The sequence below is a fragment of the Octopus bimaculoides genome, chromosome 1 (assembly GCF_046866305.1).
Source record: "Octopus bimaculoides isolate indiv1 chromosome 1, ASM4686630v1, whole genome shotgun sequence".
In the NCBI taxonomy this organism is placed as follows: Eukaryota; Metazoa; Mollusca; class Cephalopoda; order Octopoda; family Octopodidae; genus Octopus; species Octopus bimaculoides.
Genome location: NC_142928.1, coordinates 175530217 through 175551866, shown reverse-complemented (window position 1 = coordinate 175551866; position 21650 = coordinate 175530217). Strand labels below are relative to the sequence as shown.

Below are 21650 nucleotides of genomic sequence, written 5' to 3'. Positions count from 1 at the left end.
ATATATACGTATATGCAAGTAAGTATGTATTTATATATATATATGTATGCATATATGTATGTACATGCATATATATATATATATATATATATATATATATATATATATATATATATACACATGCATGCATAAATGCATATAAACACACACATACTCATACAAATCGTCGTGTAAGATTATAGTATAATTAACATATTTTCTCCTTGTTTTGAAACTTTTGAGGGATTTTTTGTTTTTGTATTTTTGTCTTATTGTCATCATCACCATCAACATCATCATCTAAATAATAATAACAATAATAATAATAATAATAATAATAATAATAATAATAATAATAATGAGTTTTTTAGATAACTCAGACGTATAAGGAGGGGTCATCATTGTATAACTGTTGTTGATTAGGCTGTGATTCCATATTAGGTATATTATGGCGCTCTGATTACGGAATGACGTCAGTTATGCGTAGAATGATAAATGGATTCGTTTAAATAATGATGATGTGGTATCAAATTTACATTGTTCGTTGTAACTAACTGTCTGTCGGCTGAAAGTGGTTGTTTACACAAACTGTAACTTCTACTTGGTGGGAGTTCGGCTGGGGTTTAGGCGGAGGAGGCGCAGCAGCGGCACTGGCTGTGGCCTCGTTGGTGATAGTACTGATGCTGGAAGTGGAAGAGGCGTTAACAGCAGCGACAGAACGAGAAGAGATGAGATCAGAAGTTATCATATCCTGGTTGCATATGTCTGAAAAAGATGTATGTACTTGATTCCGCTGTAGACTGCTCTGCCTTATGACTGCCGGAATCAAAGAAGTTTCTGCCTCCTCACCGCCATCGCCAAAACGTAGGCCAGTGTTATTATAACTGATATACTGTTCAGAACTGTTGTTACTACAACAAAAGTCTGTCGGTTGTTGATGACAGCTGCTGTTGATGCTGTTGCTGTTATTGTCAGTTCTATTGCTACCGTTGTTGTAATTGCCGTGGACTACCAAATCTATCGGCAGTTCTTCGGATATCAGTTGTTCAGTTTCATTCTGTTCTACAACAAATCCTTGTTCTTCGACATCTTCAGGATCAATGCGGTTCTGGTGTGCGGCAGCTGCTTCTTGGCGACGTGTTGTGTTGAAGGTAGGAGAGGTATTGCGGTATGACAACGGAATCTGTGATGGTAGGATACACATCTTTTTCATTTCGTCGGCAAAACAACAGACTAAAAACAAGAGTATAAAGCATATTCCGAACGGAATGATTAATATCATTCCAACAGATCTCTCCATTCTCCTTTCTTGGTACATTCTAGCAATAAAAGGGAACACAGTAATTTCAAAAACGAGGTATATAGTTTCGAAATGTTTTTGTTGCGATCCAATTCTGTTTATGGATTTCACATTCAACGACTTCGTTCACAAGAAATCGTTTCGCGATATATATGATGGATATTCTTATTGGAGAAATTATTGGAGTGATAGACAAATCCGATTAGAAAATGCTCAGGAAAGTTCATTCATGAAATTCTTTTCTCAGAAATATTTCTTTTAAAAAATTCTATTTTCTTTGCTTTTACATCCACTTATATATATATATTTATGTATGTAACTAATTTCGCTCCCTCAAATCAAATAACCTTTGCCAATGTAAGGTATCATAGGAAAATATATTTGATTAGAGAAGAAGCACTCGAAAGGAAAAGTAAATAAGAGGAAGAAAGATGGGCAAAGAGTGAAAAGGAAGATGACTAAGGAAGTGAAGCTATGATCCTCAGAAATGAGCTTCTTACCACTTACTTTTTTCTTTTTTGTTTCCACCCCCCTTTTTTTATCTTTTGCTGATATCGTTGTTGCTTAAGAAATTTAATGTAAATTCCTCATCACATCTAAATTCCAAAGGTTATTTTCTTGATACAATTTCTTCCTGTCGTTCTCGGTTTCACTGAAATATAATTGCATATGTTATAAGAGAACGTATGCATCAATTGTTACTCCAGACTGGTATTTCCATAGAAACCAGGTATAACTAAAAAAGAAAAAAAGGAAAGAAAAGAAGAAAGTAAAAATGTAATAATTTCAAATTGATTATATACAACATTTTAAAATTTCGAAATAAAATGAGTGTGCATGTGTGTGAGAGTGTAATAATTCCGTATGAGTATGTTGTGTTCAAATATGTATATGAGTGTTCACGAGGAAAGGAATCTGTCCATTTAGTGATTTTTAATAATAGAGAAATGGATAACGAAGTAAAAGAAAAAAAGAATCTTTTCTATCGAAATAAGAAACTACTTTACTTTGATATTTGTTTCTAGAATTGTCTTTTTCGATGTTCTGTTACATCAGTTATTTAATATTATGTGAAATGAGGAAAGTGACAACAATTAAATTCCGACTCGAAGAATAATCACTCCATACACAAACGTAAACTTAGAAGAAGATGAAGACTAAATCAAATTAATCGATCTTTGCACTTTAAACGTAACTAATAGTTATTTTATCGATCCCTGAGAGATTTTCATTCAGAACGATCGTATTCTACCACCTTACTGCTTTCTAATTCAAAATAGTTCATGTTTTATACCAATCTGAAACATTATTTACATTATTTACATTTGACGGATATTTGTCCTCATCTTGTTAACACAACATTTCGGCTGCTTTCTTCAGTTGTCTTGGGGAAATTTCGAACTTGGGTTCTCATTCCTAAGGTATTTTTCGATGTTATTATCATCATCATCATTATTACTATTATTATCATTATTATTATTATTCAGGTCACTGCCTGGAATCGAACTCGGAATCTTGGGGTTAGTAGCCCGCACTCTTAACCACTACACCATTCCAACAGATCTCTCCATTCTCCTTTCTTGGTACATTCTAGCAATAAAAAGGAACACAGTAATTTCAAAAACGAGGTATATAGTTTCGAAATGTTTTTTGTTGCTGAGTACACGCCATTGATTGGTTAAAATTACCCAAACACGATAACTTTAACACGAAATAACTTCTAAAATACAAAATTTTGTCAAAAACGTTAAGAGTAAACCATATTCTGCATGACACATTCAACCAGTATCCGAAGTTTCAAACTGCTTAGTTAAAAAAAAAAATAATTTTAAAATCTGTGACTGAGACTGAAAAGATCCCTTACTTGACCTTCGAATGACTGAGAAGATAGCGGTACTACATTAAGAAGCGACTTAACATCTTTCTCTCTCTCTCTCTCTCTCTCTCTCTCTCTTCACCAAATACATAAACTCATGCACAACTATGTATACGTTTATATAACTTTATAAATATTTTCTAGCATCAAAAATATAAAAGTAACAAATTTTACAAAATTAAGATCACACCAATTCGTTTCTGTCCATGAACAGACCAGAACACAAATAAATGTCAACGTTCGTCAGCATACTGAGTAGAGTCACACTAAACTAAACAGACGATCTTTGAAACTCAAATTATACTCTAGACCAATGTCATTGAGAGCTGTATTAATGTATAACATCTCCCAAATCGAAATAAGTTACCAATATATTTTAAAAATATGTTAAGTCGGTGAGCATGCAGAATCGAACAAAATTCTTAGCGGCATTTCTTAGCGGAAAAAAACTCAAACAGTTGAATTTTGGTTTTCATAAAAACTTATTTTGTTGTACTAAACCCAATAATACTTCAAGTTAATCTGTTTATACCAGTTTGTGCAACATTAAACGAAAGGACATTAAGTGCAGTTTTAGGTCAAAGTAGCCGCTATCGTTTCGCTCGTAGCGCTGTTTGATCAGGGTTTTCTGTTAAGCAGCAATAAAAACGGATATCTGTATTTTTAGAACTCAGCTCAGTTTATTTACATTCTTTTTCTTCAGATAAGCGAGACAGTTCCCAGAGAGGTCTGTTGATTGAATCACTTCCAAATATTCGGTTTCCCAATCTCTGATGGACTTCCAGGTTTTTTTTAATCGGTAGTGTACATGACTTGGTGAAATTCATGTTCATTTTAAATATCTTTGTGGGGATAAACATGCGTTGAGAGATTCAAAGACTCGCAGTTCTGAGTAAGGAGTGGCGAAAATATATAATTCAAGACATGGAAGTAACGAGAGGATAAAGAACAAACAGTGCTCTGCATTGTATCATTGTAGTAGAAGCGGCATACAGTGGAATCGGAGTATCTATGAGCTGGTAGATGTAATGCATTGCTGAGTGAATCATTGCTGATCAGTCAGAATACTTATTTGAATGTGATGTAAGATAAGTGAATGTTACAAATATATATAATTCTCGAATTTAGGTTACACTTAAACTTAAATTTTAGCAACTGATTAGAGATTAAGTCTTTTCTGTCCCTGAAAATGTAGTCCTAGCTTGTTTGTTTGTTTTTAAGCGGCTTTTGTAAACGTTTTATATTCGTGGGTCATGGTGACCTGCGAATATGTAACATACAAAATGTACTTGTTCAGTAGTTGTATTAATAGAGTGTTATTAATGTGTAGAGACAGTGAGGTGCAAGACAAATTCTTTTATATATGCTGAGTTGATGTCATTATGTATCTGAAAAGACTAGATTGATATATCAAATATGAAGGATGTTCTCAAAATTTCTGCTTATGAAGGAAGTAATAGCAGTAGTAGCGATTAGTGTTTACATCGATATCATAAATAAAAAGATAAATGCGCCCTTTTAAAGCCTAGCCAGGCTCATGGGCCCGGTTTCCCGGTTTCAATGGCGTATGTGTTCCCCAGCTCGACGGGACGCCAGTCCATCGCAGCGTTACTCATTTTTGCCAGCTGAGTGAACTGGACCAACGTGAAATGAAGTGTTTTGCTCAAGAACACAACGCGTCGCACGATCCAAGAATCGAAACCACAATCTTAAGATCGTGATGCTGACACCCTAACCACTAAGCCACGCGCCTCCACACATCGATATCATACAGCGTCACAAATACAACCAACGTCATAGTAATGGGATTGTGGAATAGTGGGACAAATCAACTGCTATATACACAAGAATTCAGGATAACAGGAGACTAACGGATTAATAAACCTTCACTCACTAACGTAGCCCTAACACTGACCCACAGACATATGTCTTCTCTGTCTTTTCTATCGTCACTACAACTGTTGCAGCACCTCTGAACTTGCAGGATTCGTACCAAAGGTATCCACCACATCACCACTTATTATAACTATCGTGTCTTATCTTTAAACTCCGACTGAAATCTTCATTCAAACTTTTCTCCGCGAAAATACAAGGTGTTCGGGCTAAATTTGACAGTTTTTATGTTTCTTTTCTTCATACGTTCTGAGGTCGACTCATCCCGCTGAGATCGACTTTGCCTTATATCCTTTCGAGGTCGATAAAATGAGTACCATTTTTCAGGACTTGTGCCTGTCGTAGAAAGGATTATTGGTATCCAAATCAAATCTTGTTAAATTAAACTACCACTGGTATCCACAAATTACCAAATTATCTTTGAAGACATACGTATTAGTGTTATTAGGTATTAGACTAATACCGTATTTTCCGGTATTCAAGTTGAACTATTCCGACAAAAATTTACAGCTAAAAAATATATGGTCGACTTACACACCAAGACAACTCTGGAAGGCCAAAACTTTCACGTAAAATACAGCAGGATTTGAAAAGAGAGTGACGATGTATGAATTTTTAAACTATATGTTTACAAAGAATAAAAAGTTTAGAATGGTACAACAATGCACTATAAAACAAAAAATGGACTATATACCTGTTGTAATTTGGTTATCTATAGTCCGATGATATTTCGGAATTACAATTCCTTCTTCAGATCTTCTTAGCTGGAGTTTCTGCTATAAACTGTTGGAAAACAGTTTATAGCAGAGACTCCAGCTAAGAAGTTTTATAGTGCATTGTTGTACCATTCTAAACTTTTTATTCTTTACAAACAATACACAACGCTTCAAGCGAACTACAATACTCTCTTATATGTTTACACTATATACTCTGTTGACAAGTGTACCGGAAAATATGGTATGCGTTGCATAATATAATTAAAAGTAAGTTTATGTTTGGTGATCCATGATGTTTTCCTCGTGATTTTTGTAGTCGACCTTCTGAAAACGCTGGTGCATTACTATCAAACGGGAAATTACTTTTTATTAATGACACCCCCAAAACATTTTGTTTTGTAATTGCCTCGTAAATAAAATCCAGTTAAATTAAACCACTTCAAGTATACATAAACTGCCAAGAGTTATCTTTGAAGACATAAGAGTGTAATTAGACACTGGACAAATGTAAATTTTTTTATGTTTCTTTTGCTTTTTTTACAATGATTAATGACTAAATGTCAAACTAATTGATCTACAATTTATCTCTCCCCAGAGATTCATAATCACACAAACATGCCCGCGCCTTTGTATTTCTATGGAAATTTGTAATTTTTCTTCAAAGTCTACCGGGAGTTTATATGCAATTTTTGTCTTTGTCGCTCTATCACATCTTTCCTTTTTACAAAGCAAGAACATCCGCTTACTGTCGTTTTCAAACCATTATCAGTAACTAACTGCTGAGAATGAATGCTCAGTAAAATTCTGAGTCTAAATACTCAGTATTCTACCGAAAGAAAATATTCTGTAAATCGCAACAACGAATAATATTTTATTGGTTAAATATTCAGCAGAACCCTTTAGAGTAAATACTCAGAACAACACTTCAGAATTCAAATACACAGGGGAATACATCAGAAGGTAAACCTTCAGTAAACTCGATACCTCACAAGACGATTGTCATTCGGGTATAGATGCTTAGTAGAACATTAGAGAGTATAAATACTTGATAGGACTACACAAAGATGAAATACTTAATGTAGCATAGCTGGAGAATGGGTAAATAGTTAGAAGGAAACATTATACAAGAATGAACATACTAATGACATATTTCTATTAGTTATTAGGTCAATTTAATTTGCTCCCCTGAACGATAAAATAGATTTCCAATAAGACCACTCCATTAACACTAGTTAAAACGCTCAGGTCAAAATAACCGCTATTCTTGCTACTGTTATTGCTTTTTCTCCAGGTCAAGTATAACGGAGCAGATTTACGAGCAAAGGCATTACTGCCATGAGTGTCCCGTTCTTTTCTCAGCATTGTATAATTAAGAATATATTAACCAATGTGATTATCTCTTTTCAAGACGATAGGAGTGTAATTTTAGCGAGATTTGACTACTATTTCTTGCAAGTTGAGAGAGCACATATAAACTCTGTTATAGACTCGAGGCCAAAAGAGTGAAATAGCATGACCTATAAGAGAAATAAATGGTAATTCTCGTGGGAGTGATTTCTGTTATGTGCTTTGTATGGTTGCTTGGTCATTATTTTAGTTGATCGATTTAATATTCTGATAGCGTATTTCTATTTGTCATTACGCCAATTTAATTTGGAAACGCAGATAATAAAATGGCTTCTCGATAACATGACTTCATTAACACCTGTTCAAATGTTCAAACCAAAATAACCTCTGTTGGTTTTTGCTTTTTCTTCAGATCAAGCTTGACGACGCAAACTTATCAGTAAGGTATTCCAGATATTGACCGTTCTGCCTTTCTCTGAGTAATGCATAACAAGGATTACATTATCTCTTTGTAGCCCTCCAATTTCAAGAGGTTAGATCTGTGATTAGCAATACTTTTCTCTTACATCACACTGGATATCATACAAAAAATTGCTGACGTACTTCCCATGGACGGTTTTACAAGATTGTTTTGAAGTTAAAAATTTAGGAAAAAAAAAAAATACAGGAAACGATTACTTACCGTTTTATTGATCGTATTTATGTGTATGGACATTTTTTAAATATGTTTTCTTTTTTTTTTCTTTTTTTTTTTGCAAGAGGCTCAGGCACTTAGTATGGATTTACTAAAACTGTAAATCATATTTTTTAAATTACGTAACAGTAATTTCCATAAAAATTAGGCAACTGTTTTTAGCGCCGAGAATCTTCTCGTTGGCTCGAGATCAAAATAATGAAACTTCGTGTCGTAATGTCATTTCTAGTTTGTTTTTTGTTTTTCTTTTTCTTTTTTCTTTGCTTTCGTTTTGTTTTGTGTGGTTTTCAGTTGCAATATTTCAGTGTAGAAATAACATATTTTTAAATAACTTTCTGCTCTAAATCTGTTCATATATTTCGAATTACTTCCATAAAAACTCGGAGTGTTAATATATTTCACACAAAGAACATTCACAAATCAACTATAAAACTAGAAATATTTACGCAGAAGAAACGGTTAATATTAATCTTAACAATATTATTGTAATGTTTTCGACAATTGCTTAGCACAAGTGCGGGCATGTTTTGGTTTATCATTAACTTATCTTAAGGTGGTGAGCTGGCAGAATTGCTAGCACGTCAGACAACTGCATAGAAGTATTTCGTCCGTCTTTATGTTCCACCGACGTCGACTTTGCCTTCCGTCCTTCGGAGTCGATAAAATAAGTACCAGTTGAGCACTGGAGTCGAAATAATCAACTGTCTCCCTCCAATCAAAGTTCAGGACTTGTGTCAGTAATAGAAATGGTTATTAACTTATCTTATTATCTTATGTGGCCAATAAAGAAAGGATTATTTTATCGGCTAACATAAGGTTCAGTATTTTTTAAACAATTCATTTATAATCTTGTGATAAAAGGCATTTCAGCCGTGGCCATATCGCTTTTGGCTGTTTATTTTGTATAACAGAGTTTTCATTTTCCGATGTATCCTTAGTGATTCTTCTATCATTACTTTGCCAAGTACTTTTAAGTTTATGCTCCGCCGATGAAGTCGTAATAATACCGAAACATGTCTGGAGTTGTCTCTCGTACGTGCTGGAATAATTAAAATATATTAATCACCGACTAATATTTTTTCTTTTGTTATACTTATTTATAATTAGCTGTTTAATGTTCATTGAATTAAATATTAACTTGGCTAATTTCATATGTTGGGATAGTTGTGGATAAACAGAAAATAAAAGTGATATGACAGATAACGCGTTTGCAAGGGCGGACAGGATATCTGGTAGATTAGTTATGGTTACTTAGTACAATAACCGATAAGATAAAAAATTAAAAAAGCAGTGAAGCGACAAAAAGGATTATACGGTATTTAGTTTCCACCACTTATATTTTGGGGTCAAATTCTACAGCAATCGAGTTGGCGTTTCTTCTCTCCCGTATTGATACTAGTAATTAGTTGTAATAAACAAGTTTTAATATCGTCTCAAATGAAGAGGAACAGTCATTATAACATTTTCAGCTACCCAAAGTGGTTGAGTTCGATGCAGCTGATGCTTAATTTGAACTTTTGATTGTTTATGCTGATAGGGAATGTGTGAACTGGTAGGGAGTTCCAGGTATTTGAAGTTTTGAGGAAGCAGGATTTAATGGTATGCTTAGTTGAACAGTAATTATGATTTGAGGAAATATGGTGGATGAGTTTGATACAAAGCTTACAATTTCATAGGGGCAGCAACAATTTTAGTAACGATAGAAGAGATCGAAAGAGTTCATTAGTTTTGGGACTAGTATTTGGCGCGCGTGACCATTAATTAGATGCAGTCTGGAATGGCTGTGTATATAGCAACTGACCTGTGTCACTATCCCACTTCTACAATATTGGTTGTACTTTAGATGTGTTGTGTATTCTATCGTTTTAAACACTTGTCGCTACTACCTCTACTACTATCTATACGGACAGAAACTTTCAGAACATCCTTCATGTTAAACATAACAACCTGGTCTTTTTCAACATAACAAAGATGTCATCAGTACAACCACTAGCTCGTATACACGCAGTTTTCTCTTCATGTCGCTTTTAAAACTACTACAATGTTAGTTTACAAAAGGGCCAGCTAGCCACATATTTCCTTGACCCAGATCCAATTGTTTTCTGTCTCTGTTCTCATCAACCCAAAAGTGTGTCATACATAGATCTCTTGCGAAACACTTATAGAAACCCTTCTGTTCATATCTGAGACCTCTGAAATACCTTACCAACAAGTTTCTCCCCCACATTGAACATCAATTTCTCCGGTATGCAAGACTCCGAAAAGGTCATAGATACCGCCCCTCCTCCTTTAAGTGACTAATTAAAAGGAATGAAAGGTCAACGGAGACTGGAAAATCTATTAATATGAACTCTTTCAGTCGACTTGTTTTTCTGGATATAAGATTCCTTGCCAAAGGCAAATAACAAGCAACAATAGTTATGTAACTGAATGGAACCGAGAACGAAGAAATTAGATATCTGTTGCTAACGTTGCAGCTGTTGTTGTTATTGTTGTTGCATAGATCTAGGTCAGTCATGTGTAAACAAGTATTGAAGCTGTTACCATAACTTCCATGAAGTGGAAGTAGAAAATTTGCGACGGTTTCTTTCTTCCAAAAATCTTTAGAAACGTCAATGAAGCGAAATCGCTTAAGCAGAGAATTAATACAACTGTTTGTCGATTAAAATCATTCCTATCTATTTCGTAGCATATTGTATATTGTTCGATAAGTTACGGCGATGGTGGTGGTAGTCGTGTGGTTCACTTAGTAGAATCAGATAACAGCGTGTAATTTTTTTTATTCGCTTTTGACTCGGGGTTTCGTTCCAGGTAAATCCTTATTATTGTACACATATGATCAAAAACCTTTTAGCCACAACCAACGGTTATATTAGACTATCCAGTATGTCTTTTCGTTTCCATTCCCAAAGTTTTTGGGTATAGTTTGAAGATTTAGTTGCAATTTCTTTGATGTAGAGAGACCACATAGAAGCTTCCTCGTGGATTTATCGAATAAGATAGATATCTACTTTGTTAGTTGTGTCAACGTGATGCATTTGACGCAGTGTTTACTGAGACATTTGGGTAAGAAGGGCATAGACTATAGTTTAAGGGAAGTGTGCAGCAGCTGCTACCTGTTGCTTCCACTTGATGGATTCAAGAACTTGATCTCGACATTCTGCAGTGTACAAACATTTTCTAGATGTTCAAGAAAAGCATCCTGGAAGCGTCACTAATTTCTATGGCTTCCAGGAAAAGGTATGAAAAAGAAATAGTTGCCGATAACTCAGTATACCTATTTCACAATTTCTTCCAAAGTTGCACCAATTTTTCCAATTTACAGAAACAGATTCAAATGCTCTTCTTAGAGGGTAAGTTGAGAGCGTTGAATTTATCAAAGAAAATACAAATGAGTTCTCAGTAAGAAAATTCACTAAATCTGATATTTTTCTTTATAACAAAAGAAAAGTAATTATTGCTTTACTAAGCTTCAGTACACTTTACAAAGCTTCAGTACCCATCTAGTTCCTAAGTACAACCAATCAGCTTTTCCAACATTCCATAATTCAGAATATAATCTAACATTGGTTTGATTGGTTTTAATAAAATTGACGTTCTTGATAATAGCTTTAATTGTGACAATTAATTATGGTCCATTTCCTCTGAAAAGTTCCATTTCCGACAAGTTGACTTAGCGAATCATTTGACATTTCGTGTATTCTGCGTTTTACAGTTATTGGAAAGTGGTTTTAATTTTAACTGTAATACAATGTCCTCAACGTCTACACAACGACACATTTCATATGCAGTGAGCAAAATTAAAGATTCACCAAGATTTGTGCATGCAGAGAGTGTCGGCGAAATTCGGAGTTACAGAAGCAACTCCGCATGGAAATCGCTCAGGACATGCTAGATTGTACAAAACACAACCCAAACTTCATGAAGACCATCGTCACTGGTAATGAGACATGGGTTTATAGTCTCTACTCGGTGCGCTCGGTCGTCTTGCGTAAAAACGAAAATCCGACGAATACGCACAGCACGTCTGTAACCTAGGAGTAACAGCCAGGAACTAACTCGCCTACCGGATATTTTCATGCATGCGCGGGAAGTGTGGCGTCACCTCCCATCGAAATATTTTTACCCACGTGGAATTAATTTTGGTAGTAAAAATAAAGTCGGATACGTTTTGAACGCACCTCGTACATATTGATCTTAACATTTTCCCTCCTGAATAAAAATTCTGAGATAATTTCTACTTGTATAAACAATTATATACGCTAAAATACTTGGAACTATAACAAATAATATAACCCGCCTACGAGGGCTTTAGCTGCCCTGTGAATATATCTATAGATTTTGAATCAATTGTTACAGTCCCCATAGAGGATTTGTGTTAAATAATCAGCTTTTTCTGTACGAATCTAAATAGTTCTAAACTTCTATGATTAATTATACATTCTGTCTTTAATATAATATACGAACATATACCATTTTTCATTTCTAATTCTTATCTTATTCTCAACATTAGTTCATTGTCCCAGGAGTGTCTAATATAGGCACTAGGCCAGAAATTTGAGAGATGAGATTTATAGATAAAAATCGATTCTAATAATTGACTGATACAGTGTTCTATCGAGCTTGAGAAGAAGAAATGCATAGTTACCCTCGGCGAGATTTGAACTCATAACCTAGAGTGATGCAACAAATATCACAAATATTTTGTTCGACGCTCTAACGATTCAGCTATCCCACCAACCCTCTTTGTCGCAATATCGAATGCAATGTACCATTTAATTAATTTTTAAAACACACCTGTACAGATATATATTTCTCTCGAAATACGTTATCAACAAGAAAACTATGAATTTATTTTTAATTCGACGACTTAAAGAAAAAGCGGATCTTTTTTAAAACGGGGGCCACATTTTTCATTAATGTTTTACGTAGTGTTTTTGGTACCGAAAGACTTTCAAACTTCGTATACTTATCTATTTTGTGTTATAGAACAGAAAAATATTTTTGTATTCGAATTTATTTCATGTAAAAAATTGTCTTATTTCGATAATTTCAACCAATCACTGACGTCCATTCAGCCGATATACATTAAGTGCCGACTACATAAACAAACGATTCTTCGTTTTATTTGCTTTTTTCATTTTAAATTTGCTTTAACCCTAACCCTAGGGTTAGGGTTAGGGTTAGAGTTAGGGTTAGGGTTAGGGTTAATTGTTTCAGAATCGTTTGTTTATGTAGTCGGCGCTTAATGTATATCGGCTGAATGGACGTCAGTGATTGGTTGAAATTACAGAAATACGACAACTTTAACATGGAATAATTTATGGATTTCTTTTTTTTTTTAAGAAGACTAAGAGAAAAAGATGTTTTATATGACACATTCTACCAGTGTTCCAAGTTTCAAAGTGTTTCGTTAATGAAAAATGTGGCCCCCGTTTTAAAAAAGATCCGAAAAAGCCTCTGAATCTCAAATTTCAATGTAATGCGTTACCATTATATCAATTTCATTCATATGAATTTAATTCGACGATTTTGAATCTACATGATTCAAAAATGAATTCAACAAATCAAATTTGCTAAAGAACGGGAAAACCCTCGCTTTACTGTACATCATGTACCAATTTGAAATTTTGCAACAAAAAGCCAAACATAAAGATGTTTTTTAACATAATATTAGATCATTCAAAATATACTCTAAATCGTAATTCAATTTTTTACTGTATTTTATTTAAACATCTGGAGGCGCAATGGCACAGTGGTTAGGGCAGCGGACTCGCGGTCATAAGATCGCGGTTTCGATTCCCATACCGGGCGTTGTGAGTGTTTATTGAGCGAAAACACCTAAAGCTCCACGAGGCTCCGGCAGGGGATGGTGGCGAACCCTGCTGTACTCTTTCACCACAACTTTCTCTCACTCTTACTTCCTGTTTCTGTTGTGCCTGTAATTCAAAGGGTCAGCCTTGTCACACTGTGTCACGCTGAATATCCCCGAGAATTACGTTAAGGGTACACGTGTCTGTGGAGTGCTCAGCCACTTGCACTTTAATTTCACGAGCAGGCTGTTCCGTTGATCGGATCAACTGGAACCCTCGTCGTCGCAAGCGACGGAGTGCTAACAACATTATTTAAACATACAACACTCAATTTAATTTTATATTATTTATCATTTCGAAAATATAGAGGGATACACTATATTTTTACTTTGGTTATACACTTAGCTTAATAAATGTGCTTTCTCCAATCCTAGTTATTTGCGTTTAAAATATATTCCGTCATTATAAGATACCTTGTATATACACCATAATATTATTCATTCAACCAAAGCACTACTTCGGGGTTTCAACCCTAACCATAACCCAATTTTTCTTTAACTTCAGATTCAAACTTCATCGGCTTTAAATTTAAACGTTAAACTTTAATATACTTTCGCAAGGCCTGAAATTTTGGGCGCCAGGGGCTGTCGATTACATCGATCCTAATGCTCACCTGGCAATCATTTTATCGAATCTTAAACTTTAATATCAATACACTACATTTAACCATACTGCAATAATTCGTCGGCCTGTAATCTAGGGTTACTTTTTTTGTTTTTTTTGCTGTTTTTTAACAGAAAAACAAATTAAATGATTAACAAATATAACGTCACTAGCCTAGATGCTTTAGTCATTTCAAACCAAATAAACCACGGAAGGGCGAAGTGTCGATCGTTCTATAATTTAAACAACGCCTAAAGACGCACGTTTTACTTATACTTTATTTCTACAATATTGTAATTTATATAAGGCGGTGATCTGGCAGAAACGTTAGCACGCAGGTCGAACTGCTTCGCGGTATAATGGCTCTGTGAATTATTGTGAATACTGCTGTGTTACTCTGTGAAAACTGTGTGAATTACTGTAAGTTGTCTCTGTAAATAATTGTGATTTTTTGTGGTATTATTACGGTTACGTTTCACGCGAGCCGCTGCAATTTTTCCCAGCTATGGCAAGTGGTAGTGTCTCCAGTATGGAGAGCTACGCCAAGGCCACTGCGGCGAGGAAGTCAGAGCCAATAGAAACCAAGTTAATCAAGTTGGATATGGAGGAGATGACCAGAAGCAGGAATTTGATACAAGTAGACGGAGACTCATACAAATTGTCCCCACAAAAGAGACTAAGGAAGACAAAATTCTGAGGACAGTTGTGTATCGTACACAGGCTGTCAAAACTTGTAAAATTGAAATGGTGACAGAAGAGGAAATCGAAGAGTGCCTGGGTGAAATTGTGAATGAAGCCACGTACATCAGCAGAGGAAGAAAGTTCAGTACGATAGAGGTGAGGTTCGCCACTATAGAAAAGGCAACCAAGCATGCGACCAACATTTTAAGAAACACAAAAATAGCACTACCACCAAGTTATAGAGGAAGAAGAAGTGTGAGAATACGTATTCCAAGAGTGCCACCAGAAATTAAACTGGAGTGGTTGGTTGCAACAGTTTTGGCTGCAACCAAGGAGGATCCGGAATTGGGACCAGTGGCGGAAACAAAAGTGCGCAAGTGGTGGAAATTTGGACTCGAAATGTGGCTTTTTGCCACTTTCAAGGACATAGAAAGAATTCCCTACCAGATAAAAGTGGGGGACGAGAGAACGTTAAATGTCGTAGTCGAGGGAAGAAAACCAAATTGTTACACATGCGGGGAGAGAGGTCATATGAAGACCAAATGCCCCATATATGAGTTCACACAGCCACAGCAAGAGAAAGCACAAGCAGAGGAGGAAAAAATTGTAGACCACACTGAGGAAATGAAAGAGAGACAAAAGTGTGAAACAGAGAAAACAAAGGAGAAGAACGAAAATGGAGCTACTAACCCTAAAAAACGAAAGAAAAATAAGTCAAAGGAACGGACAACAGAAAACAAAAAAGAGATAGAAAAGCCAGAAACTACTAATGTACAAGAAGAGGATGAGAGAACGGATAAAGATGTCAAATACAAGGGGGTTTTGATAAAGTACGAGAAGAGCGAGCAGATGGAGAGAAAAATCGCGAAGGTGGAGGAAATAATAAGAGTGAAGATGCCGGAGAAATGTGCTGAGAAATGCATTTTGATACACGAGGAAAACTACTGGGAGTACATAAAAGAACTTGGTGAAAATATAACGACGATAAGGGTTTGGTTGGTGGAGACACCAACCCCTAGAACTGATTATTTGCAGTTGATTAGGACACAAGTAACTGATTAATGGGAGAAAAGTAACGCGAGTGTTTCAATTTCTTGAGTTGTAAAACCGTTAAAATGTCTACATGATGTTTAACGTGAAAGTGAAAAACTGGATGAATGTAACCACCCGACTTCGGGGGTCGAATGGACATTGCGCCTTATTTTTTCATTCTTGCATATTATCATTTTATTTTAATTTTTCTTCTATTATCATTCGCTTTTGTAATTTTTAGTTCCTCGATTTTATGTTTGTCGCATTTAGTACCGTCCTTATGTTTTGTGATGTCTTAAAAAATTCTTTGTATAACCCTTTTTGGGTAATAAAGAAATAGGTATTTCATCTGTCTTTACGTTCTGAGTTCAAATTCTGTCGAGGTAGACTTTGCCTTTCATCCTTTTGGGGTCGATAAATTAAGTACCAGTTGTGTACTGGAGTCGATCTAATCGACTGGTCCTCTCCCCAAAAATTTCGAGCCTTGTGCCTAAAGTAGAAAAGAATATTGTAATTTATATATCTGTGCTTAAGTGTTTATACTTCTTATGTAATTCCATGTTTTATGGTATTTTAATTATTTTATTCATATTATTTAAATCATTCTTCTTATACAGCTTTACCTTTTATAATCTGAGTTGTCCAATTTCGTGACTTATAAACTGACCTGAATCTTAACCGTTCTTCTATTAAAGTTTATTTTCTCTTCTTTTTAAGAGTGGTATTAATTATGATTTTAACGATTCGCGAGATGAAACTGCGATGTATGGTAATTACAAACAAAATGTCTCCTTGGTTGAAATTAAATTAGTTATTTATTTTGCTCTATCTCCAGTATTAATCCTTCATAACTGTGAATGCATTACAGGATAGATAGATAGATAGATAGATAGATAGATAGATACGTATGGATGTATGTATTGTAGAGGTGCAAATAAATATTAATAAAATTATTAAAGGTTTATTTTCATATATAGTTTTACTGTATTATTTGTTATCCAATAAGAAGTATTATCCAATAATAAGATTTCTGTATTTATATACTAACATCACACTATAATTATATCACAAACATTGCAAGCAATGGACAATACACAGATCTGTTCAAAAGACCCCAATACACAAATACAGTAATCAATAATTCTCCAGGGGACAATTTTCATAAATAGTTATCCGCGTGCATTTTTCCGGGACGGGAAACTACTACAGTTCTGTCATCCGTGCGCGCGCGCGCGCGTGTGTATGCAAAGTATTGCCGAATACTCAAAAAGCGCGCTTCGTAACCACGAGTCCTCAGATTCGATCCCGCTGCGTGTATGTTGGGAAAATGTCACTCTGAAGTCGACCTATATCTTGTAAGCGCAACTGGGCGGACGGAAACTGTTTAGAAAGCCGTCGGCTGATTTCAAACGTTATTCAATGTTATAGTCTTGTTACACATTGTGTCACGCTGATTCTGCCTGGAAATTAAGTTAATGGTGCAGTGGCTGTGGAATGCTCAGCTAGTTACACGTTAATCCAGTCTTTGAGATCTAAATGCGTTAATTGTCTGATATCTATCTTTTCTCTTCTAATTTCTGACCCAAGTAAAATATTAATCCCAGTTATACCTTCGGTGATGAAACCACTTTAAGATTCTCTCAGCCAGGGATTTCTATTATCTTTTATCTCTTACTTGTTTCAGTCATTAGACTGCGGCCATGCTGGGGCACCACCTTGAAGAATAGAATTTAGTCGAACCTGTACTTTTTTTAAGCCTGTTACTTATTCTACCGTCTCTTTTTTGCCGAACCGCTAAGTTTCGGAAACGCAAACACACCAACAATGGTTGTCAAGTGTTGTGGGACACACATACACACACACAAACACACACACACACACACACACACACACACACACACACACACACACACACATATATATATATATATATATATATATATATTAATATCTAACAGAAGTAGCAGAGTGACTCAAGGTCCGAGAGTTTTATGCGTTGGCACTTATAAGTGCCAACACACGAAACTCTCGGACCTTGATTCACTCTGTTACATCTGCTGAATATTAGTAAAAATATACATATACTCATATTTTGAGTTCTATTTTTCCTGTTTGCATCAACATATATATATATCTATATTTATAGATATATATATATTTACGACGGATGTTTTTCAGCTTCCGTCAGCGAAATCCACTTACAAGGCTCTGGTCGGCCGGAGGCTATTGTAGAAGACAGTTAACCATGTGCCACGCTGTGGGGTTGAACCTGGAACCATGTGTTTGGGAGGCAAACTTTCACCACACAGCCACTTTTAACAGGCACTTTTTACTGAGATTTTGGTTACAAACACATGGGACTTCAAAACTGTGAATAGTCAGGTAGCTTTACTTTAAATTTAACGTCGATCTCTTCCTACTGCATTAATTTTCCATGTGAACTTTAATAAATGTTGCAAAAATTCAGTTGCATAAAATTACCTCAATGTCATGGTTAAAAGACATGCACCAGATACACACTGAATTCGTGACTAAGAACTGAAACCTCAGTCTTCATGCTTTTTGTCTTTTGTTCTCAAAACTTATTTGTGTTCACCTGTCAAATCCGCCAGCGTCTGAAGTGAGAAAGATTTCAATTTAAACAGTTCATTCTATTTCACTATTATTGACCTTGTACAGCACAGCTATATATATATTGGGATTACGTAGAGAAACCTCCTCTTCTGAAAATATAGCAATTCCCTTTTCCCGGAAACTTTTTAGAGTTAATCTCTCTGTCTGTCTCTCTCTCTCTCTGTTTATTTTTTTTCCTCTGCTACTTGTCATCAATGGTAACTACGCGCGAGCTTCACTGCAACTTAGGAGCAGCCTACTACAAGAAATTCTGTCAAAACGAACTAACATTTGTAATTACTTCCAAGGTGTAGTCGTAAAAAAACTTCGTAACCATTGAATAAGAGAGGCCATAAACCTGTTAGCACAAATTTCATTCAATGTATCTGAAAATGATTAAATAAGCAACACACAGCCTTTTCTCCACTGACCGTTTCAACCTGCCACATGCAGTCTTAAGAAACTCCTTACCAACTACAATTTCACAGTTACACCTGGTGACCTCTAGATATTTCACCTAACTTTTGACGAAATATATAATCAGTTTAACCGTAAATTTAAACTGCAAAGTCATACCTAACATTATTATCATTTTATTGCAAGATAACTGAGACGTAATTTCCTTCCGAGCTGATAACAACAAATAAAGCAATTGAAAACGAATATTACTGTCTACTTGTCGTCGTGTTGTTGTTAGCACTCCGTCCCTTACGACGTCGATCCGATCAACGGAACAGCCTGCTCGTGAAATTAACGTGCAAGTGGCTGAGCACTCCACAGACACGTGTACCCTTAACGTAGTTCTCGGGGATGTTCAGCGTGACACAGTGTGACAAGGCTGACCCTTTGAATTACAGGCACAACAGAAACAGGAAGTAAGAGTGAGAGAAAGTTGTGGTGAAAGAGTACAGCAGGGTTCGCCACCATCCCCTGCCGGAGCCTCGTGGAGGCTTTAGGTGTTTTCGCTCAATAAACACTCACAACGCCCGGTATGGGAATCGAAACCGCGATCCTATGACCGCGAGTCCGCTGCCCTAACCACTGGGCCATTGCGCCTCCACTTGTCGTTGTACATCATACATAGAAAATCTACAGTTAAAAGAGCAAGAAATATGTTTCTCTATAAGACAGGATAAACTTGCGTTTACAAAAATTTATGGCTTCCTATTAAGCTTTCAAGTCAATATTACTAGCACATTGAGACAACAATTTAACATTTCTGTTCCTTATAATAAATTTGAGTGCAATCAGACAACTAAAACATTTTCCTTTTATCTCAAACAACAATTGTTCAAACTGAAAAAATGCTTTCATTTTACAATTTATGTATTCTGACTAATGTCTTTGAAAAGCATACACACTGGCATATTGTATTAATGAATTGAATATATGTGTATATAAATTTTTATCTAGGAATAAACGGTTTTTATTGAGTTATATATAATTGTTTTATTTTAGGTATGGAAAGAAGACAAAGTGTCTATAACTTTTGAGATTTTTCTAGCAGTGGCGACTCGTGTATAGGCACTGAGAAAGTGCAGCACCCCCTATTTCCACTCGATATTATCGATAACATTCAATATAATGAGTCCTTTTTTCTTTAATTCTTTCTTTATACTTGTACATTATATAATCCTTAAACTTAATGGCAGTAGCCCATCCCCTAGTTTATGAAAAAAATACAAAAATCCTTGTATAAAACTCTGCGCTTCACAGTTCCAGCGACGCAGTGTTTGGCTGTTGTGCGCATGCTCGCACGTCCGAGATAGGTAGCTGCACGTTCGGGAGAGAGAGCGCTGTGGTTCCTGCAGTGCCGTCCCTGATGTGCTGGTGAAAGTTAGTGGGTTTTTTTTTATTATTCCACGCGTGTTGTGCTTAAAAACGTGTTTATATTCTTGAATGTGATAATGTGTAGAATGAGATTATTATCCTGCTTCCAGCTACAGAGTTGCTGCCAGGATTTGAAAAATAGAGCAGATTTCCCTCCCCGCTTATTTTGTGATTTAAGGGGGATTTTTGAAAAACAAGGGGGGATTCGCAGTGGTGTTCAGTGAACAAATTAAACACACTACCCGGCAGTGGCTAAAACGCGAACCGATCAAGTTTATGTATAAATTTTCTTTTTATGTTTGTTTCCTTTTACACAAAGTTAAAACAACGGTTAAAAATTTTCTGAGGCAGCACCCCCACTAATTTTATCTACGAGTCGTCCCTGCTTTCTAGATTTTAAATCTTGATAGTTAAGTATGGTTAATATTTAATATGAAACAGTACGGGTTTGTCTGCACAAATAAAGTTTGTATAAATTGAATTTCAGAAGACTAAAAGATTCTGATAAGGAAGTATTTGGTAAAAAAATGTTTTGTATAATGTTAGAGAGGTACAACACAGCGAAAATAAGGAAATGTTGAGAGATAAACGCTTGGAATGAGTCTAGGTTGGTATACCACGGATAATACAGATTCAGAAGCGATATAATACCTTCTGGTAGAGACAGAAAGACAACATATTTACACAGACACCGCTCTGTGTAAATATGTAGACACCGCCCATTATATCGTTTTGTTTGCATGGAAACTACTCATTAATACGATGCCCAGATTTAAACGCATTAAACGAAATTTTGTTTCTAGGAATAAATCTTTCAAAATAACGGTGTCTATTTACTTTTGAAATGTCTGTGTATATTATTCTATATATGTCTATATGTGTGGTTAATAGCACAAAAACACAATCACTATACATTTTAAGAACAGTTTTTGTACACCGTTTAAACTTGAACAATACACGACTAGAACACTCAAATCACTACTACAATGCTAGGTTTTACGATCACAGACAATGCCTCTCCTAGTCTATCTCACATCCTAAGCATTACAAAGACTGCATTACAAAGACTGACTTCCTCTTCAGAGACGTGAGAAAAATACTTCATCTTCCAACAGTTACTCAACTTATACAAAGGTCAGATGAGACCTTCAATTGCGTCTCGCTCTCACATCTGAGGCAGTGTTACAGACATCCAAGACCGCATTCTATAAAC

At 35.5% G+C, this 21650-nt stretch overlaps 1 protein-coding gene across 1 annotated transcript in view; it reads right to left on the bottom strand.

Annotated features, from left to right (window-relative positions):
• Window positions 1-329: 329 nt before the first annotated feature.
• LOC128249386 (uncharacterized) overlaps window positions 330-21650 on the bottom strand; it is a 79380-nt gene continuing 58059 nt past the window's right edge. Inside the window, exon 2 of the mRNA XM_052972833.2 lies at window positions 330-2015. Within this exon, the coding sequence (XP_052828793.1) occupies window positions 530-1297 (768 nt within the window). The 5' untranslated portion in view covers window positions 1298-2015 and the 3' untranslated portion in view covers window positions 330-529. The remainder of the gene's footprint in view (window positions 2016-21650) is intronic.